At 35.8% G+C, this 21,766-nt stretch overlaps 1 protein-coding gene across 3 annotated transcripts in view; it reads right to left on the bottom strand.

The window, feature by feature from the left end:
* SLC10A7 (solute carrier family 10 member 7) overlaps positions 1–21,766 on the bottom strand; it is a 253,930-nt gene that overhangs the window by 177,323 nt on the left and 54,841 nt on the right. For 2 of the 3 annotated variants that reach the window (XM_032633372.1, XM_032633374.1), the window contains exon 5: positions 2,197–2,235. The exons of the other annotated variant lie outside the window; for it this stretch is intronic. In XM_032633372.1, the coding sequence (XP_032489263.1) occupies positions 2,197–2,235 (39 nt within the window). The remainder of the gene's footprint in view (positions 1–2,196; positions 2,236–21,766) is intronic. 3 annotated transcript variants of the gene reach the window in all.

Here is a 21,766-nt window from a genome sequence, read left to right as displayed (position 1 = left end):
GGTTTGTTGTAACTATGGTGGAGAGGGAAGAAAAAGAAATAGAATTATTTCTCTTACAACACTGGAGCAAAACATCTCCAATCATAATTTTTATTCTCAACCCCTTCTGGTAATTTTCAGCTTTGGGAAAGAAAAAGGAAGGAAAGGAAGGGGAAGGGGAAAAAATGGAAGACACTTCTGCCTCTCTGCCACTGTTCATGCCTTTTTCCTCTCCTCTCTTCTCGACTAGCTAAGTCCTATCACACTTCAAGGCCCAACAGCAAAATTGTTTCTGTCCGACCTTTCAACCCAGAGTTCATATCTGACAATCATAAATCACCTAGTAACATCTTTTGTTTGATTTGTTAGCTTTTACATTGTATTTCTTTTTCTATGTGTTATCTCCACAGCAGAGTGGGACCATGTTGTATTTTTTTGCACCTCTACAGCTATTAGAAAACCACCTCTGTAGGCAGGAAATCAATAAATACTTTCGATTGACTCATTAATGTAAGAAAAAAAGGTGAAGAGAGGAAAAAGAGCAAAAGACTAAGGAGTGAGAATGCATAACATTTTAAAAGTGAAAGGGCATAACAAAAATCCGAAAGAATAAAAAAAAAAAAAATCCGAAAGAATCCCTAGAACAAGTTTTACTCCACTGGATCTTATCAAAGAATTGGGCCTTGTAGAACAAATAATATGATACATTTATTGTTCATACAGTCAGTCAGTGCAAAGCTCAAACTGTACTTAGCGAGCTTGTCCTCCAACTAAAGGACTGTATTTTGCTTTAGTTACTCAGACAATTGCCTCAAAGTTATTTTCTCAATTACACCAGACATTTTAAAGAGTAGGAGATCCAGTTTAGGAAACCATGTTTCGACAGCGGATATATACAAATCCAAACCATGTAAAAAAGCTGGCTTACAGCAAGAACATATCTTACAGATATTATTTTGTCAATTGTGACAACATATAGAAAATAATACTTGGATATGTGAAATAATGACAAGAAAATATCACTGAGTCTAAAATAAGTAGCTCAAGAGATCATTTGCATTAAATGGACTCTATTGCCTCTCTTCTAAAACCCAATAATAATAATACACCATCGGGAATAATATTACTACTTCTTTAAAAATAAGATAGAATCTAAGCATGTATTTTGCAGAAGCTACATCATTAAAAGCTCTGTAACATTGGGACATTAAAAGCTATATAGGACTGTACAGAATTAACACTACATAACAATATGTTTTAAAGCTTCAAGTACATTTAAATACATACAATAACAAGTGACATAAAGAGCATTTTAAACAGAAGTAATTGATATTTTGCCTAGACTCATGAACCAGCTTATATACCTCACTGATTTCATTCTCAATTTTTTGTAAATCACTGTAACCACATATCTGTTAATGAGTTATATATCTAAAAATACAATATTCTAATTTGTTTTCATCAATTTAGCAGAGTTTTAGGGAAGGTATAAATAAAATATTCAGTTGACAGAAAACTCAGTTTCTTTCTCATTCTTTCATAACACAAACCAAGTCTTTGTTTATATCATCTGTTTAAAAGATAATGATTAAAAAAATGCTAAAATAGTATTGTCCTTATAATTATATTGGTTCCACTTATGAAAGATAAACTATTTTTAACCTTTTTATATACAATTGATAGTTCACATGTCAAAAAATATTGTATTTTCTTGCAAATTACTCATTAGTTATTTCCTCATTTCAAATTTTTTTTCACATAGATTTCTCAGAAGTATCTAAGACAGTAGCTTCTTTAAAAGTGAAATGTACAAAATAAATGACATGTCAACAAGTAAATTAGCATTCCCTTTCTGACCAGCTGGGTCATGTTTCCTTTTTCAAAATCCTCAGTCCCATGACACAAAATAATAATAATCTAAAAGACCTCATTAAATGATCAATATATTGACATACCTCTATAAGGAGACACATAGTGTTTTAATTGATTCCTTGAATCCATTAAATGGAATATTAAACCCAAGCCTCCAAATTATATTATAAGAGAATATTTCCTTTATTTATTAATTTTCTTTAGGGTATGGATAATGGCATATGACAGGATTCAAGAACTTTTATATTTAACCAAATAGTAAAAAAAAGTCCAATTTTCACTAAATATTTCATACAATCATCACAACAAAAGTTATAAAAGATTAATTAAACCATGTTTACTTACCAAAAAACTTCCAAAGGCTGAATTAAATATTGCAGCTGCCTATAGAGAGAATAAATGGGGGGAAAAAAACTCACTGAAAGTAAATAGGAAAAGGAAAAGCAAAGACTATCATTCTCCCATCCCCCACTATTCAAAACCTTAAAACACTGACTCTGTAAAGCAAAGTTAGTCACTGCTTACAAAAATTGCCAGTAGCCTGTAGTTTACTAAGACAGATGAGCTACAGCTTAGGAATTCATAAATAATGGGTCTCAAAAGCAAGGAGAAAAGGCTCGCCATAAGATGCTTTGAACCTATATGACAGTACTGAAGAATCATCCCCAACAGCAAATTGAAACATTGTTGTTATTGACTTTGCTACTAAACTTAAAACAATCAGAGGTTGATTTGTTCACCAAAAAGAAAAAAAAGAAAAAGAAAAGAAAGGAAGAAAATTCATGTTACTGGGAAAAGGAATACCAGAATTGTAAAGCAAACATTAAGTACTCTCCATCAAGGAGCATAAGACCTATGAGCTACGCCCACAAAGTGAGATCTGTAGTTCCCATACAACGCACATTAGAAATATGATCAATGCTGTTAAGACCATGGGCGTTATTGCTACACGATTAATTCTAACGTAGAAACAGGCAAGAAAAACTTCTGTTTGGCGTTCAAAATTCAAAGAAGAAATACTTGACTTTGAGCTTACCTAAATATCCCGGGAATACATAGTAGATATAATATAGTCCTTAACTTTAATTCAATCACTACAGTCCATGAAGCTACACCTGAATTCTGAAAGCTTCTCACATGACCTCCAAAAGAGAAAAACTCGTATAATATCCAATTTGATGAAAAAAAAAGAGAGAAAGAAAAATAATAAAAAGCGGAAGGAGGGGCAGAGAAAACCTATTGACATCTCCTGTGGATCCAGAGCAGAATTAAATTAATCATCATGGACATTAGCAGCCACATTGTAGTAAGAAGAGGATGTCAGTTTAGCAAGTTTGAATAAAGTCCAAAGCCAAGCTAAGAGCTGTAGCTGAAAATGCCTTCTGCTCCAGAAGAGAATGCAATGAGAATGCATGGGTAATGAGATCCTTGGCTCCAGAGAGCTTAGCTCTCCTATTCAAGTTCATAATTAATTCAAAGCTTTGATAATTTCATTAGATTTCTCCTTTGCTGGCCTTATCAATAAAAGATGGCACTGGACCACAGCTCTGCTGTGGCATAAACATAGGCACAGGCACAGACCAGGGAAACCTTTGCTTCCTGGCAGGGACAATGGCATATGGTATTTCATGTTGTACAGGGAGCTGTGAAGGAAAAAAAAAAGATTCGGCTAAATAAAACATCACAGATGACAAATGTAAACTGTAGCAACATATTTAACACATCTTCCTAGTATCCGATTATGGATGGTTCAGGAAAAAGTTGTATGTGCAGAGAAAAATAAGTAAAACTATAAATAAATGAGTTGTGGGGAGATTAATAGGGAACACTGCCTTCCTTTTGATAAAAATGTACTTCGCCACAAACAATGTTTATTTCTAGACCCTATTTTGTGCTTAGAACGAGTTTCTCTCTTTTTAGTAAAGAAATGAGGTATTCCTGTTTGAGCTCCTCTCTTCCAGATTTGTTTCTTTCCAGTGCCTTTCACCAGCCTTATACTAGACCACTAATAGTTTTGCCTAGCATTTAAAAAAACAAACAAACAAACATGGAACATTAGAAACAAAAAGACTCAGAAGTCAAAGTAAAATAAGTATTAACTACTACTCAGTAGATCAAATCGCTATACTCCCATTCCATCCTGTTCTCTTTTAACCCAAACCCAAGCAATATATTTTATGTGGATTGGCTATGTTCCTGCATCTTATAAAATGATGGTGATGACAGTGATGAGATATCTTAGGTATCCAAAGATGCTGCAGGCCAACTTCTTAGCTATTTTCCTGACAGTGGTGATGGATTTGAAATCGCTCACCATGCAGTGGGCTCTGGCAACCACTGGTGACTTGGCTGATTAAGGTTCTGGGTTCCCTGAAGAACCATGTGAAATCGGACACCGAACTAAGGATCCTGGGCTCGACAGCAACAGATAATGAAGCTAACAGTTGGCTCAATTTTGCCGTTGCAGCATAGGAAGCCATTACGTTTTCCAGAGTTCCCAAAAGTGATGAAAAATATTTAGAGAGATTTTAATTGATATATAAAGACAAGCGTATCTTTTGACTTAAGGGGGAATTCCCAGCTCCTCAGTATGAACTACAAGGCCGTCCATGAACAGGTCACTGTCCATCCATCTCATTTATTGCCTCAAAATTTATATTCTGACAGCACTAAACTACTTGTGATTCCCCACACTCATCATGCTGTTTCTTACCTCTTTGCGCCTTGGCCTGGAATGCCCTTCTGCCTGCCAGGGAACTCCCATTTATCTTAGTGACTCAGCTTAAGCATCGTCCTTCCAAGAAACTTTCAGTCACCTCCTCAACACTCACACATCCATACTTCTGGGTGGCCTGAGTGTCCCCATACCTGCTGTCACAACATCCTGAGTATACTTCTGCCCTGGCACTTGTCACACTATTGAATGACCTATCTACATGCCTCCCTGCCCCGCGAGAGACTCAAGTCTTCTAAGGAAGGAATCTGATGAAGTTCCTGAGCACCTCCATGTTTGCTAATTGGATTTCTAAAGTAAGTAGGATTCCCAGAAATGTCCAAAGTCTACTTCTCCAACTACATTATTCTATGTGTTTGGCAGAATCCAAGGATTGGCAGACAAAGAAGACTGGATCAGCCACCTGGCACCACAGCCAAGCAGTGGAAATGACATTTAGACTTTGGTCTCTCACCCAGTATAAGTATCTCTCTCACGGCATCGTATTTTACTTCTCTTAACCTCCCTATTCTTATATAGTTATATACATACGCTTAATGTAATATAAAAAATGTTTTAAAATTTGCCACCATTATATAGCAATAGAGTTAGTTAAATAAAATCTAGAATTACAAAGGAATACTCTGTAGCCATTAAAAAGATGACCTGCATATACTGATATTAAAGCAGGCTAAGATATTTTAAGTTAAAAAAGCAAGTTTCAGAACAGTGTGTATAATTCCTTCAGTATGTGTTTCTCCACACCACCATGAAATTCACCCACCACCAGTTGGGTTTTCTACAATTCAACTCATTTCTGACATTATCTACCCTCAAATAGCATCAGATTCCCCAGGTTAAGGGTTCAGAACCACAAGGCTGTCCCCACTTCAGATGTCAATCAAAAGTCAAGGCTGTCACCTGTGCTTCTGACCAACTGACTATAAATTGGAGGTTCCACAACCCAGTCTCCTCCAGTATGATTAATTTGCTAGAGCAGCTCACAGAACTCAGCTGACTCACTAGATTACTGCTTTATCATAAAAAGCTATAACTCAGGAACAGCCAGATGGAAGAGATGCAGAGGGCAAGGTATGGGGCAAGGCTGTGGAGCTGCCATGCCCTCTGATCACATGCCTCTCTCATCACCTCCAGTGCTCACCAACCCAGAAGCTCTCCAAACCCATCCTTTGGGTTTCTATAGAGGCTCCATTACATAGCATGATTGATTTCAACATTGGCCACTGGTGACTGAACTCAATCTCTAGCCCCTCTCCCCTCCCCAGAGGTCCAACCTTCTAATCTCTGGTTGGTTCCCCTGGCAACCAGCCCCATCCTCAGGTTAGCTAGGGGCTTTCCAAAAGTCATCTATTTAGCATAACAAAAGACACTTTTTCCAGCTCTCTTCACTTAGGAAATCTAATCATTTTAGGAGCTCTGTGCCAGGAATTGAGACAAAGACCAAATATATATTTCTTATTATAATCATCACATTCCTATTGTGTAAATGTGTACACACACACACACATATATACACAGACAAGTATAAAAAAACACTTGTTTTCTCAAAGGGATCACAGAAAAACCCTCAACTATGATTAAATTTGTTTGAAAGGAATTGAGTGGGGGTCATTTTTATTTTTCATTTTCTTCTGTCTGTCCTGTTAGTCTTTTTTTTTTTTTTTTGTCTTCTTTTTTAAACGTGTTGCATTTCTATATCTGGGCAGGAAGATGTTGAGCTATTTACTGTTCGCATTTTAAATCCCTTTGTGTTAAAAATGGAATACATGTTTTATTTTTAAATAAAATTAAGATTTCAATCCCTACTTTGCACGTTAGTGATATCTCTTGCTGGCTGCCTGACAAGCTGGAGGTTGAGAACCCTCTGGAACATACATCAGTGTGCTGGGGGTATGAGAAGCCACAGGATAAACAGAGGACACCTTCCACAAGTATCTGTAGCATGTGAATATTTGGTTTAGAAAATAATCCAAAAATGCACTTTCATTTTTATATTAAAGCAAACATGGCTGTGTACAAACTTCATGTACTGAGATCAAACGAGAACCACCAAAGACAATTTGTTCTGAAGGGAGGACCCCTCAGGTTATATGACCAGACTGTCTTAGGATATGAGTTTCCTCTCCTCTGTCTTCTAGAAGCCACACCTGAGAGAGTCCATTGATTTTTGTTTTTTAAAGATTTTTTTAATTTTATTGAAGTATAGTTGATTTACAATGTTGTGTTAATTTCTGCTGTAGAGCAAAGTGATTCAGTTATACATATATATATATATATATATATATATATATTCTTTTTCACATTCTTTTCCATTATAGTTTATCAGAGGATATTGAATATAGTTCCCTGTGCTATACAGTAGGACCTTGTTGTTTATCCATTCTGATTTTTAAATAGTGCATTTTATTTATTATCTCTTTTGCCAGAAACAACTTAATTATCCATTCCCCCTCTAGAATGTTCCATCACAAGAAGAATTTTGTCTAATTTGTACAAGATTGTATCTTCACTGCCTAGAACAGCACCTGACTTGTAATAAACCCTCAATGAATATTACTGAACGAAAGAATGAATGAATAAATGAATGAATGAATGAATAGTTCTTATGTTAACTGAATGTCTTACACAGTAATGTTTTCATTATTAACTCAGGAATCCCATGTGCAAAGTACATACCTTGGTGTAATCATGTTTGATGGATAATTTGATCAATGCTAACTAAAAAAGTTCATATTGAGGTGGTTTTTTAATACTGAGTAGATTGGCTTCCTTTATATTGTACATTTTTAGATATTATATTGCTTTTAGTATCAGCCCAGTTTTACTCGAAATATGGTATTTTACTGTTTCATTATATATTACAGCATGTCTTTATTAAATTATTTTGGAAAATTAAGCAAGTTCAATAACAAATTAATTTCTTCATAACTTACTTGGAATTATTTGAAATAAAAAGGTAAATTAAAACAAAAACAAAATGCTGAAAAGCATGGTGACAGAGTGTTCTCTAACTCAGGAAATCAAGTGCTTCCACTGCTGAATGCCCTTGAATGTTATGAAGTCCTACCTGACAGTAAGCCCAAAACCTTCACCTTCCATAACTGCTGTGCACTGACCATGTTCCATGCTCTGGAGTTACATAAACATGTGGTCCCCTTATAAAATGACTGCACTCCAAATATATGACACTGTTGGGCCCTACCCAAGTCCTCTCCTCATATCACTATATCTACAGTTTTCATAATGCTGGCCCAACACCCCTCTTTTTCTTTCCCTCATCAGTCCACTAAAAAAAAAAAAAAAAAAAAAAAAAAATGAGATCCATTGTTCACACTGAGTGTGAATGATCTGTTACAAATTAATTTATGAAACTTCCTGTGTGGTGTTCCGTGTTCGCTGTTGCATAACCTGTTTCCCCAGCCAATGTATACAGCAATGCTTACTAAAATGCTAAAATGGAACATTTATGGTTGTCTCGGAATTTCTAATAATGCTCCAAGCTAAGGAGAATATGTGGCAAGTATCCCACTAGTCTAAAGTAATATTCCAGAGATATCAACGCAGAGCTTATAAAAAGACATGAAAACTAAGCTAGGGACCATTTCACATGCAGCCTATATAAGAAAAGCCTAGATGTTCTAGAGGTGATTGATAAAAGGAAATTTCTAGTAGTAGTGGGTTTTTTTACTTTTTCTTCTTCCTCTAGGCGAGAAAGCTGATGTGTCTGCCATGCCTCCCAAAGTGGGGATGGATGTTTACTGAGGAAGAAAGTGCTCGCCAGGCTGCCACAGGAGTGGAGGGCACTCTGTGAGCGCTCGTGGAACCATCACGGTCTATTCCCTAGAACTGCGCTGGGGGGAAAGGGAGGGTGTGTAATGAACCAGAGACAGGTACTTGCTTCCCGACTAGAAACAGCAAAGCTGGGGAGGCTGCCTAGGACAGGCCACAAGGGGAGGGCAAGGATGGAGGTAAGCCGTTGGGCAAAGTATACTTCAGTTCAGTGAAGGTTCTGTCAATCCCAGGGGCCAGGTAGGTGCCTCAGAGGACTGCCATGAAACCTGATTCATTGTGAGAGACCCTACATAGCAGCCTTCCGGGGAGAAGAGACTCCAGCAAGGAGAGCATGAAGGGCTGTGTTGAGGGTTGGAAGCTGCACGTGTACTCTGAAGAACTCCCTCCCCAACCTGTCCTGGAAAAAGAAATAGAAGGTAGACACCTGCTATGACAGAGGGCACTAAGGGCCAGATTAGAACAGCACCAGTAAGATCAGATTCTGTCCCTCTCCCTCTAAGCCAGTGGTCCTACTCTCACCCCTGACTCTACAGAGTAGGGAGGGTGAGAAAGTAAAAACGTAGTGAAACAGACCATACCTTCTTCCCCACTGGCTCTACCTATCTGTTTTATTTAAAAAAAAAAAAAAAGATTATATTTGTATATGTGTATGTATTCATTAAGAAAAAAGTACAATTTTCTGTGCTTTACAAACACAGATTAGGGCGTCTCGCCTTCTGAGCTGGTCCTCACTCTGTGGAGTGTGTTTCTCTCAGGATTGCGCTCACCTTTTGAGAAGGACCTCACTTTGTCTATGGTATGTGACCTCTCTAAATAAATCCACTTCCTACCTATCACTTTGTCTCTCACTGAATTCTTTCTGCAACGAAACAAAGAACCTGAGCTTCAGTAAAGTCCTGACACCAGGAACTAAGGCTCCCACCCAGGTGGAGGATGGAATGATGATGTTGACCCTTCTGTCTTCAATAAACTAAAGCTTGGACTGTCGACCTTTGCCCCAATCCTATGCTGAATTTTTCTCTGCTCAAGCCCCCTTATGAATATGCACATACCCATGGTTTAAAGCTTCCCCAATTTTGCAGTTCAGGGAGACACGGCTTTGGGAAAAGAGCCCTGGTGTTCTCCTTACTTGCTGCAAGTAATAAATCCTTCCTTCTCGCCCACCCCCCCCCCCAAAAAAAAAAAAACAGAAAACAAAAAACACAGATTAGGCAGGTTGGCAAAGAAGAGAATTTGTTTAAGCTAGACTGCCCCGCATGATATAATACCAGAAAGTTAAACTTAATTACTAAATATATGACTGTTTTTGTAACAAAAAGTGACCAGAAAAACCTTGAGATCTGTCAGAGATGTTGCCCAAAGAGAGGGTAAGGGTGGGGAAAAGGACTATGTTAGACGACATTTCATGTATATAATCCTCAAATTCACACCACTCAATAGATTATAAGAATATAACATTTTAAATGTATAGTTGAGGGGCTTTCCCTGGTGGCGCAGTGGTTGAGAGTCCGCCTGCCGATGCAGGGGACGCGGGTTTGTGCCCCGGTCCGGGAGGATCCCACATGCCGCAGAGCGGCTGGGCCCGTGAGCCACGGCCGCTGAGCCTGCGCGTCCGGAGCCTGTGCTCCGCAACGGGAGAGGCCACAACAGTGAGAGGCCCGCGTACCGCAAAAAAAAAACAAAACAATGTATAGTTGAGCCTAAACAAAACAAAAACCCTGGTAGGAGACATATGGAAGTTAGTCAAAGACAGAGTGGTCAAACAGGGGGTTTGAGGCTGCACTCTCCCAGGCGATACTGACGCATGCGCAAGAAGCACTAGGACGCACGGCCTTTGGCTACAAAGGGTGAGGACCTGAGCTGACGCACCTCCGGCCAGAAGAGCGGGATGCTGAAGGGGCTGCCCACCAGGCGAGGGCAACTAGAAAACTCTCCTCAGACAGTCACGGAGGTAACACAGGGCCTGGCGTCAAGGGTGGGCACGCAATAGAATTTACACTACCTATGTGACTCAAGAATCCCAAACTAACGATTAATTCGGAGAAAAGAAAAGACAAAACGGATCAAAGACCGGTGGAACCCCTGAGGCCCGGAAAGAAGCAAACGCAGAACTTCTCTTTGGAGTCACTCTAATAATCCGGAACAAAGCAGATTCCCAATTAAACGACCCCCAATGAACAGGAGTTTACAATAAAAAAAAGTACAAACAATGTGAGAAAGCTGTATACGACAGCAGCTCCACTGTAACACAGTTGGGAAAGGAGGAGAAACTGAGTTTTTCACAATATGCTAGAAAAGAAAATACAACATAAATTAGAGACCTAGAATTGGAAGGCACAACTTTAAAACTCTTAGAAGAAAATATGAGACTCACTGTATGCTTCCTGAAAAGGAAAAAAAAAATTAAATAAGACACAAAAAGTACACGTGAAATAGGAAAAGCTAGGGTGGCCACGCAACAAGGTCCTGGCCAGTGAGATATAAACTGGTTTCCGCTTGATGGTTGGGGGATAGGGAAGTTAGTTTCTGGCACTGCCCTTCTTCCGTTCTTCCTGCCTAGAGCAGTGAAAGCTACCTTGCATCCAGCAGAGAAAGGCCAAGAGCAACACAGAGATAATATCATTGAGCCACAGAACAAATGCCAGCCAGCCGCACCTCCAGGCATCTTGATATATGAGAAAAATAAGTCCCTGCTTGTGTAAGCTACTTTTAGTCTGATTTTCTATTACTTGAAGCCTAACTGATACAATCATGTTCCTAAACAAAGGAGTAAGTAATGAAGTACTAATCAGGCAGGTTAGATAAATCAAAAGCGTTTCCCAGACATAAACTTGACTAGGCTATTAAGTTTTATTTAGCATAACCTCTTGTTCCCATTGCATATGGCATAACACATCATGAAAAACGAACAGATAAAAAACTGACTATTGGTGACGGTTGTTGGAGATCAAAGCTGCATTATCCTAACCTGGAAAAGTTCCTCAACTATGTGAATTTATATCACCCCTGCCTCTGAGTCACAAGAAGGAGAACTAGCCTAAATATTTATCCCCTTTCTAAGCATAGTTGTAGTTGGAAAAAGCATAAAGACATCAAAGATTGAATTCCTATCCTTGGTCTCCAATTAAACAAGGAAATACAAAACATTTTCTTTTTACTTGTAAGGTATTTTGCAAAATGCTATAGAAAGGCCAAAAAAAAAAAAGAACTAAGAAAAGCTTATTCTGCCTGTTTTTAAAAATTATAATTGGCTGAAAAGCACCTTAGTTGCTTAGGACATTTTACTACTAAATTACCACTATTTTCACTGTATAAATCTCATAGCAAGTAAAATTTGAGTTATACATTTCTATATTACCTTTAAATATTATTGAACCATACCACACAAAAGTATATATAAGACATCAATTTAAATGCGAGTTTATTGACCATGCTCAATATTAAAGGGGCATTATTCATTTGATTCCATTATTTGTGTTGTATTTTTTAAGCAGCAATAGCTAAAAAGTAGAATATTGCCTTAAAATCACTACTGAGCATTTCTTCTCAACAAATACATCTAAGTGAAGACTACAGAACTGCTACAAGGCATTCTCCAATTTAAAGAAAGATTAATATACCATTAAAATTCACCATCTTAATGACCGCTTTCATTCTTTGTTTTGAAAACACTACAGGAATGAAGAGACGTTCATCTATATGCAAGTTATGAGAAAATGCCATCCAGCTGCTTTTTTGAGAGTAAGCGACATTTCTTGCCTATTTCTATGGGTCCATTTCTTGATATCAATGGAAAAAAATATTTAACATCCCTAATCTTGAGGTGAATGGGGGGGCGCTATTCTTGTTTGTAACTATTCATCTCAATTCAGGCAAGGAAAAAATATATTCAAGTTACCGCTTCTGGATGCCAAATTGAATCAGGTGTCCTCTCCTCTTAAGAAAATTAAGTTGCTTTTGTGCAAGAGTGTTTTAATGAGAACCGAGCCCGCCGACAGTGATAAATGGGAATGACACCAGAGAGAGCATGTAAGCAGGACAATATATGCATGTTACAGTATTACAGCCTATGTTTCACTGACAATTCTGAATGACTTCGCTGTTTCTTAAGGGGCCTATTAATCTCAAATTTAGTTATTACACAACGTTTATTTGAACATATATTCTGCGGATGATGACAGCTAATAAAGGAAATCTTCCGCAAGCTGTATTTTTACATATTGTTCCAACTCCAGCTCCCAGTCATTTGATGGTATTGATGGAATAACCTACATTGTGCTGAGGCTTTAAAAAAAAAAAAAAAAGGCACATACATTCTGATTCCTTTCGAAGCATATGGGGACTCTTAAATAACACTTAAAATGCATACCAAAAATCCTACTAAGAAATGGTAAAAGTTAAAGGACATCTTAACTGTTCAACAAAAATTGTTTAATGTGAAAATGGACCCTTGTAAGATAAACCAGACACCTCGGAACACTTTTAAAGCTTTGGTCCATCATATGCGATAGTTCTTGCATACCAATCTACATTTTTACAATATGCGTGGAGGAGGGGAGGGGAGACAAAATCAATTTTCTTGAGGTGTAAAAAGAATCAAGTAAAATAGTTGTTTTTCTCCTTGGTATGCTTTTTTGATAAAATACCATGTACTGAAAATAGTGGCGATACTGTATATCTTATTTCTGGTCACACACCTAAAGGCTGATGAGAATTATTTTAACACTTTCCTACAAACATATTTATCAGCTCAAATACCTTCATCTGGAATTCAGATTGTGATTCAAGAATCACAATATATTATGAAGTATAGCTGCTTCATAATAACAAAAACCTAATGATATTAGCAAGAAATATTTATACCAGTTTAAGATTTTTCAATCTGCCTCATAATTAAGATGAATATAGACTTAAACACTTTCGATTTCATCCTCCGAAATCTGTCTTCAGAGGTGTTCAGTGTCAATGAAATCAGAATTTTCAAGCGAGAAAAGGCCCTTAGATATTATGACAATCCCTTTATAAATGAAGCAACAGAACACTAGGGATAAAGGATCTTTCCTAAGGTCATACTGGCTAGTGGCAAAGCCAGAATAGAACTCATCTCCAGATGTTTCCTCTACCCTCTCTATAACACCCACACGGCCTATTTTATATATAATTTTTAATACAATATTTGTAGATTTATAGTGTAAAAAGGGCATACACCAACACACTCACAGCAGTTATATTGGGGTAATAGGATTAGGGATATTTTTTTCCTTCATGCTTTTCCCAGATTTTCAAGGATTTTTGTACTGATTATGTATTTATTAGAAGAAAAGCACATAATAAATGTTATATGTTAAATACAACTAGCATTTTAGAGGTTCTCTCTTTAATCTTTAGGCAAACCTTGAATAATGTTGCACTCAATCGATATCTAACTAAAAGCTGAATGATACTGAGGATAATACCAAGAAGAAAGTACCTAAACAGTCCTACTTGTTATATTAATGCTGAACACTCAGAGGAACAAAGTGTGATTGTAACTCAGAATATCAACTATTAAACTGAAAATATATGTTACTTACTTATTAATAGCTTGTTAAACACTTGTAAATATCTAGGATGAAGCTGAATAAAACGTACTTGAAATATTACACACGATTTAACATTACATCTTTCTTTTTAATGCCAATTTTCTCAATATTCCTGAAATTTAATTGTGCTTAATCTTTTGGGTTCCCTATGTCCTGCCAAAAAGGAATAAAATAAATGTTCCTTTAATTATTCATTCATTCAACAAAAATTTATTAAGCAGTTCACAACGCTAAGCACTGAGAATACAAAAACAAATACAATAGAGTATCTGCTCACAGTACTGGGCTAGAAGAGAGACATCATAATGGCTATAACACAAGAAGATCAATGGGTTCAAAGCTATGGCAGCACAGAAATTTACTAAAATTTCCTTTTAAGTGGGCTTTTTCAATACCTCCTAGTGATATACAAACACTTTTCTGATCAATTAATGGAAGCTCTATTTAATGCCAAACACATGAACTAAGCTCTCAGCACATCAACAGAGAAATTGGCCAAGAATTCGCCTAACACTTTGCTTAGAAGGGCATCCACAAAACATAAGTGACAACTTATGTCAAACCATCTAATGTTTCTTAAAAATTTTAAACTTGAGCTACCTAACTGTTATTTCTGCTCTTTTCCGTCCTTTAGGTCTGGGAATCTCAGAGCTTCTTAAAAGGGCAGTGGATCAATCCCTCAGCAATAACTCACTCATCAGCTTTTCATTTGCAATAAAATAGCTTTCCTACCATCTTCTGGGAAATAACTTACCATAGATTCACAGAACTGCAATGGACTTCTACAGATCATCTAATCAAGGCACTTTTCCTCAAGAAGGACTACACCGAAATCACTAACAAGTGGAACCTACTATCCTATTCTTCATGACTTCAGGATCAAGACTGCATAATCTCTTCGAGAATTTTAGATTTAAAATCTATATTTTAAATCACATTTTTTCACTAACAAGTCTTTTCCTTTTCTGAATTAACTTTTAAGATCATCTTTTTGTGTTAGGTGCCCTGAGAGGATTAAAAAAGAGCTGTGTTGATGGCCAACAGGCACATGAAAAGATGCTCGATATCATGAATTATTAGAGAAATGCAGATCGAAACTACAATGAGGTATCACCTCACTCCAGGCAGAATGGCCATCATCAAAAAGTCTACAAATAAATACTGGAGTGGGAGTGGAGAAAAAGGAACCCTCCCACACTGTTGGTGGGAATGTAAGTTGGTACAGCCGCTATGGAGAACAGTATGAAGGTTCCTTAAAACACTGAAAATACAGCTATCACATGATTCTGTAATCCCACTCCAGGGCATATACCCAGAGAAAACCATAATTCGAAAAGATACATGCACCCCAATGTTCATTGCAGCACTGTTTACAATAGGCAAGACATGGAAGAAACCTAAATGTCCATCGACAGATGAATGGATAAAGAAGATGTGGTATATATAAACAACGGAATATATTATTTACTCAGCCATAAATAAGAATGAAATAGTGCCATTTGCTGTAACATGGGTGGACCTAGAGAGTATCATACTAAATGAAGTAAGTCAGACAAAGACAAATATTTGGTATCACTTACATGTGGAATCTAAAAAAAATGATACAGGGCTTCCCTGGTGGCGCAGTGGTTGAGAGTCTGCCTGCCAACGCAGGGGACACGGGTTCGTGCCCCGGTCCAGGAAGATCCCACATGCCGCAGAGCGGCTGGGCCCGTGAGCCATGGCCGCTGAGCCTGCGCGTCCGGAGCCTGTGCTCCGCAACCGGAGAGTCCACAGCAGTGAGAGGCCCGCGTACCGCAAAAAAAAAAAAAAAAAAAAAAAGAGAAGCCCACATGCCACAACTAAGACCTGGCACAGCCTAAATAAATTAATTAAAAAAATATTTTTTTAAATAAAAAAATAGCCCATTATATATTAAAGACATTGAATCTGTGCTTTAAAATTTTCCCACAAAAGAAATCTCCAAAACCAAATGGCTTCACTGGTGAATTCTACCAAATATTTAAAGAAGAAATAATATTAATTCTGTAAAAACTCACCCAGAAAATACAAGAGGGAAAAATCATTTTATGAAACCAACATTAGCCTGATACTGAAACCAAGTCAAAACATCATAAAAGAACTGCAGGACAATAATTCTCATGCACATAGACAAACACAAAACTTACAAAATTTTAGTTAATTAAACTCAATAATATACAAAAAGGATAATATATCATGACCAAGTGGAGTTATTCCAGGAATGCAAACTTGGTTTAAGATTTGAAATCAATCAAGGTGATTCACTTCATCAACAGATTAAAAGAAAAAACATATGATCAGATCAATAGATGGAGAAAAAGTATTTGACAAAAGTCCATATATATTCATGATAAAAACTCAGAAAATTGAATTGGTAAGAATTTCTTCCAACTGATAAAGGGCATCTTTATCAAAAACCAAACAGATAACATCATACTTAATGAGAAAAGACTGAATGCTTTCCCCCTAAAATCAGGGACATGATAAGAATCTCTACTCTTACTACCATTTCTATACAACATTGGCCTGAAAGTCTTTGCCATGTAATAATGCAAGAAAAAGAAATAAAAGGCAGAGAGATGGGAAAAGAAGAAATAAACACATTTTTTTCACAAATTATATGATCCTAGAAAACCTTGACCAAAAACAAACAAATAAAAAAAAACAAACAAACTCCAAGAAATAATAAGTGAATTTAGCAATGTTATAGCATACAAGGTGTAAAAATCAATGAACATCTATATACTGCAAGGACTAAATTGAAATTAATAAAAATACCATTTACAATAGGACACCAAAATCATGAATAATTTGAGAAATATTTAAAGTCCTAAATAGAGACATATGTATTAGAATCCTCAATTATTAAGATGTCAAATTTCCCCAGATTGTTCTATATATTTAATGTAATTCCAATCAAAATCCCTGCAGGATTTTTAGAAGAAAATGACAATATGACTAAAATTTATTTGGAAATCTTCTTCTTGGAAAAAGAAAAATAACAGTTGGAAGACTCACACAACTTGATTTCAACACTTAATATAAAGCTATATTAACTGATGAATTCATAAAAGTGCTAACAAAAGATCAAGATGAAAAAAAAATAATTACATGGGACTGAATGAACTGATGAGGATGATTATAATTTTTGTGACTTCCTGTTTGAATGAAAAAAAAAGCTATATTAGTTAAAATAGTGTGGTACTGGCTTAAAGACAAGTATATAGATCAATGGAACAGAATAGAAAGTCCAGAAATAGATCTATATAGAAATGGTAAATTGATTTTTGACATGGGTGCTACAGTAATTCAATGGGAAAAGAATAATCTTTTCAGTAAGTGGTAACTGATATCTCTATGCAAAAAACAATAACAAAACCCAGAACTTTGACCCTTATACTCTGTACACAAAACATAAGCTGGAATGGATTATAGAGCTAAATGTAACAACTAAATCTATAAAACTTCTAGAAGAGAACATAGAGAAAATCTTTGTGACTTTGGGTTAGGACAACATTTCTCAGGACACAAAACTTGTAACTTTAAAATTAAAAAATGATAAATTAGACCATCACAATTTAAAGCTTTTTTCCTTCAAAGACACTGTTAAGAAAATGCAAAAGCAAGCTACATGTTGAGAGAATATATTTACAAAACACACATCTGATAAAGGACTTGTAGGTAGAATATATTTTTAAAATTCTTACAAGTAAATAATAAGATGACAATCCAATAAAAAAAAGTGGGCTAATGATTCAAACAGACACTTCACTAAAGAAGAGATTTGGGTGACAAATCAACACAAGAAAAGATGCTCAACATCATTAGTTATTTGAGGTATGTAAATTAAAATCATGAGATACCACTACACACCTACTAAAAACTTAAAAACAAAACAAAACAAAAACCCTGATAGTTCAGAGCTGGTTAGGATGTGGACCAGACAGAACTCTCATATATTGCTGGAATGAATCCAAATGATACAGCCACCTTGGAAAAGGTTTAGCAGTCTCTTTTAAAGTTGCACATATACTTGCCATATGGCCCAACTATCCCACCACTGGGTATTTATTTACCCAAGAGACAGATATTAATATGTTCATATAAGAACTTGTACTCAAATATTCAGAGCAGCTTTATTTGTAATAGTTCATAATTGGAAATTACCCAAATATCCATCAACTGGTGAATAAACACATTATGATACATCCGTACAAGAGAATACTACTTGGCGATAAAAAGGAATGAACTACTGATACATGCAACAACATGGATGGATCTCAAAAGCATTTTGCCGGTCAAATGCAGACAGACACAAAAGGCTATGTACTATATGAGTCCATTGATATGACATTCTGGAAAAGGCAAAACTATACAGACAGAATTCAGATCACTAGCTGTCAGGGACTGCAGGTAGGGAAAAGGAAAAGAGGCACAAAAGAATTTTTTACCATGATAGCAATGTTTCACACAACTTTATTTATTTTCCAAACTAATTAAACTACATACTTTAAAAGAGGGAATTTTAATATCTATAAGTCATACATCCATAAACCTGACTTTGTAAATTTATAACAATTTTGAAAGTAAACAAAAAAGTAGAGAAATGTAACTATATAATATTATGATTTAGCTTTTTCATATTTACTTTGTTTTGAGGTTTACAGAGAAAATTTCAATAAATAAGCATTAATAGGTCTTTACTTAATAAAAACATAAATTAATCAAAACCACAGAATTACTGTTACTACTTACTACCTATGAAAACTGAAGCTTCAGAGCTCTACCGTGTAATTTGTAAAAATGTCTTTCCAAGTCATTGTTTTAAACATTAACATAATGTGGATACTTAAAGACTCTATGGGCTTATCTGATATCCAAAACAGATACCCTTGTTTTAAAGATGATAAAGATATCATGTTAAATAACTGTTTTAATTTAAAATCATCAGAGACAAAAATGGTACAAATGAACCTATTTACAAAACAAAAATAGAGTCACAGACGTAGAAAACAAACCTATGGTTACCAAGAGGAAAACAGAGGGAGGGATAAACTGGGAGAATGGGATTGACATATACACACTACTATTTATAAAATAGATAACTAGTGAGAACCTACTGTATAGCACAGGGAACTCTTCTCAATACTCTGTAATGACCTATATGGGAATAGGCTCTAAAAAAGTGTGGATATATGTTTATGTATAACTGATTCACTTTGCTGTACACCTGAAACTAACACAACATTGTAAATGAGCTAGACTCCAATAAAAATTAATTTAAAAAAAAGAAATGGTAAAAAATAAAAGAAAATAATCACAGAGACATCTCTGAAAAAGTAGAAAAAGCAATGATAATGAAGTCAGAAGACTTAGTTTAAAAACAACCTGATCACATACTCAGCTATGAAAACTCTTTAAATCTCAGTTTCTTCACTTCATTAAGTGGGAATAACAACATCCACTTCATAAAATTTTTGTGAGGATTAAATAAGATGAAATATAGACCCCCTGGGTATTCTATAACCATAGAAAATCTCATATACAAAACGCCCAGCAAGCCCTCATCATACAAGTATTCATTCTCCAAGTCCCTGAAGAATTTAGGTTTAGGTTGTACAGGGAAACCAGAGACATCACAGCAAGAAAAGACTCACAAATGAAATGACCATTTCTAAAATGATTCTCAAGAAAATATTTTCTCCTCCCACACTCACACCCCAACTACTTCGCAATAATATCTATCTCTGTACCTCAGCTTTCGTTGGTTTATTCTCACCAATTGTCTGGTACTTTAAGCCACCTGACAATACAACACAAATAAAACACAAATAGGTTGCTAAATATAATTGCAAGTCCTACAGAAGATGCAGGATTTCATTAGTCGTGAAATCAGAACAAAGCCAATGACAAGTGAGAAAAAAATGACAGGATAGGTATTAAAAGGAGAGTAATCGAAATATTTTTTTAAGTGAGAGCACTTGTGAAAATTGATGAAGCCTCAATTTTTTTTTTTTGCAAATTTGTATCTTTATGATTGTGTTACAAAAATAAACAGGAGAAAAAGATGTGACGTCATGTCATCATCATACAATTCCTTGGGAAAAATACATCAATCCCTGCCCTCCAAAACAACACTTGATTCTTTCTTCATTCGCTCCAAGAATTAGCAGACAGTTATAATACAACCTGAATTTTGTTCAACAAATTAAAAACTAAGCTTATTTCCATAATTTAGTTCCATTTTTTCAAATTAAAAACTAATATTTTTCAGTAATTATTACTAAATGCTAATTCTTTTTTTAAAGTTAGTTGACTTTAAGTGAGCTTTCTTCTGTATCATTTACCATTGAATAATTGGATTTTTTTTTTATTCTAGTTACTCAAACTTTTATGGGGGGGCAGAATAGAGCAATTCTTTTTATTTCCTATAAAAGCATCAATGAGGTTAAAAACGTTTCAATGTGTTACATTCAGCAGAATGTAATTTATATTTTCTACAAATAATAGAGTGATGCAGGAACAAATATCAGCCAATATCTTCCCAATTTCCTAAATTTTACATATAAGGTTTGGACAGAAGCCCAGCGTGGGAAGTGACTTGCTCAAGATCACACAGTTTCTGGCAGTGGCCAAGCTGGGGTTATAAGAGCTCCCAAACACTCTTCCTTCTCTAGGCCATTAATCTTTATTTGATTCTAATATATTATGTAGATAAGATCTAGGTGAATATCAAAAATACACGGAATGGAATATATATAGACACACTAAAGCGTAAAACACTGGTCAGCAAGCAGTGAAGCACTAAATCGACTTCAAATTTTTATTAAGGTTATCCTTCTGTTAGTGATTGAAGGTGTATTAGCTTAGTGGGCCATACAATAGCTGTAGCACCACAACTAATGGACTGCCAAGAGATGATTTAATAAAGAGGCCCAGCTGAACAACAGTGTATAAGTAACTCTGACAACCTGAGGCTTTCTTTTGGTCAAATGTTTTATGTCTGTAAGTGACTTTCTCTAAAAAAAATTACCTGAGAAGATACTCTAAGAAGGTTTCACTGTAATAACAGCAGCCCAAACATTCTTATATAAGTTCAGATTCTTCGAGATCTAAAGATGTGATTAAAAAAAAAAAAAGCTTAAAGGTCTTGTCCCCAGATCCTTCTACAGGAACCATTTATAACATGGTTAGAGATCTAGTTAAACAACTCATTCAGCAACCACACTGTGTCTTTCTTTTGATTGAAATAAAAGAAATAGAACAACTTTTTAAATGTTGCCCTCAAGATTTTACTCTAAGATATGAGCAGTAGAAATTGGGAGAGGACTGGGGAGGATGAAATGAGAATATTTATTAAATACACTGTTCTATAAAATATTACATGGACTCCTCATCTTTACAACATGGACCAACCTGTAATGGGAAGAGAAAAACGAAAGTCGTGTGGAAGAAAATATCAAATGAGCAAAGAATTAATAATGCTGATGACTGATCAGAGTTCAGGGAAAAGACACTTTGCGTCCTTTATAACCATACTGGATGTGCTGCGGTAAGTAGTAAAACCTTAAAAATGTCCATACACACCCCTTAATCCAGGAATTCCACTTTAAAAAATGTATCCAAGAAAATAATACAGATACAAGGAAAGATTACTAAAAGGATCTTCATTTTAACATTATTATTAGTTTTTTAATAGCAAAAGTTATCCAGGGCTGAAATGAACCACTGCACAGCCACACATGAGAATGGTCAGTAGCCTTTAAAAAGAATGTTTTAGAACCCT

The sequence above is a fragment of the Phocoena sinus genome, chromosome 5 (assembly GCF_008692025.1).
Source record: "Phocoena sinus isolate mPhoSin1 chromosome 5, mPhoSin1.pri, whole genome shotgun sequence".
Lineage (NCBI taxonomy): Eukaryota > Metazoa > Chordata > Mammalia > Artiodactyla > Phocoenidae > Phocoena > Phocoena sinus.
The sequence above is the reverse complement of the archived record's forward strand: the minus strand, read 5'-3'. Positions and strand labels throughout refer to the sequence as shown.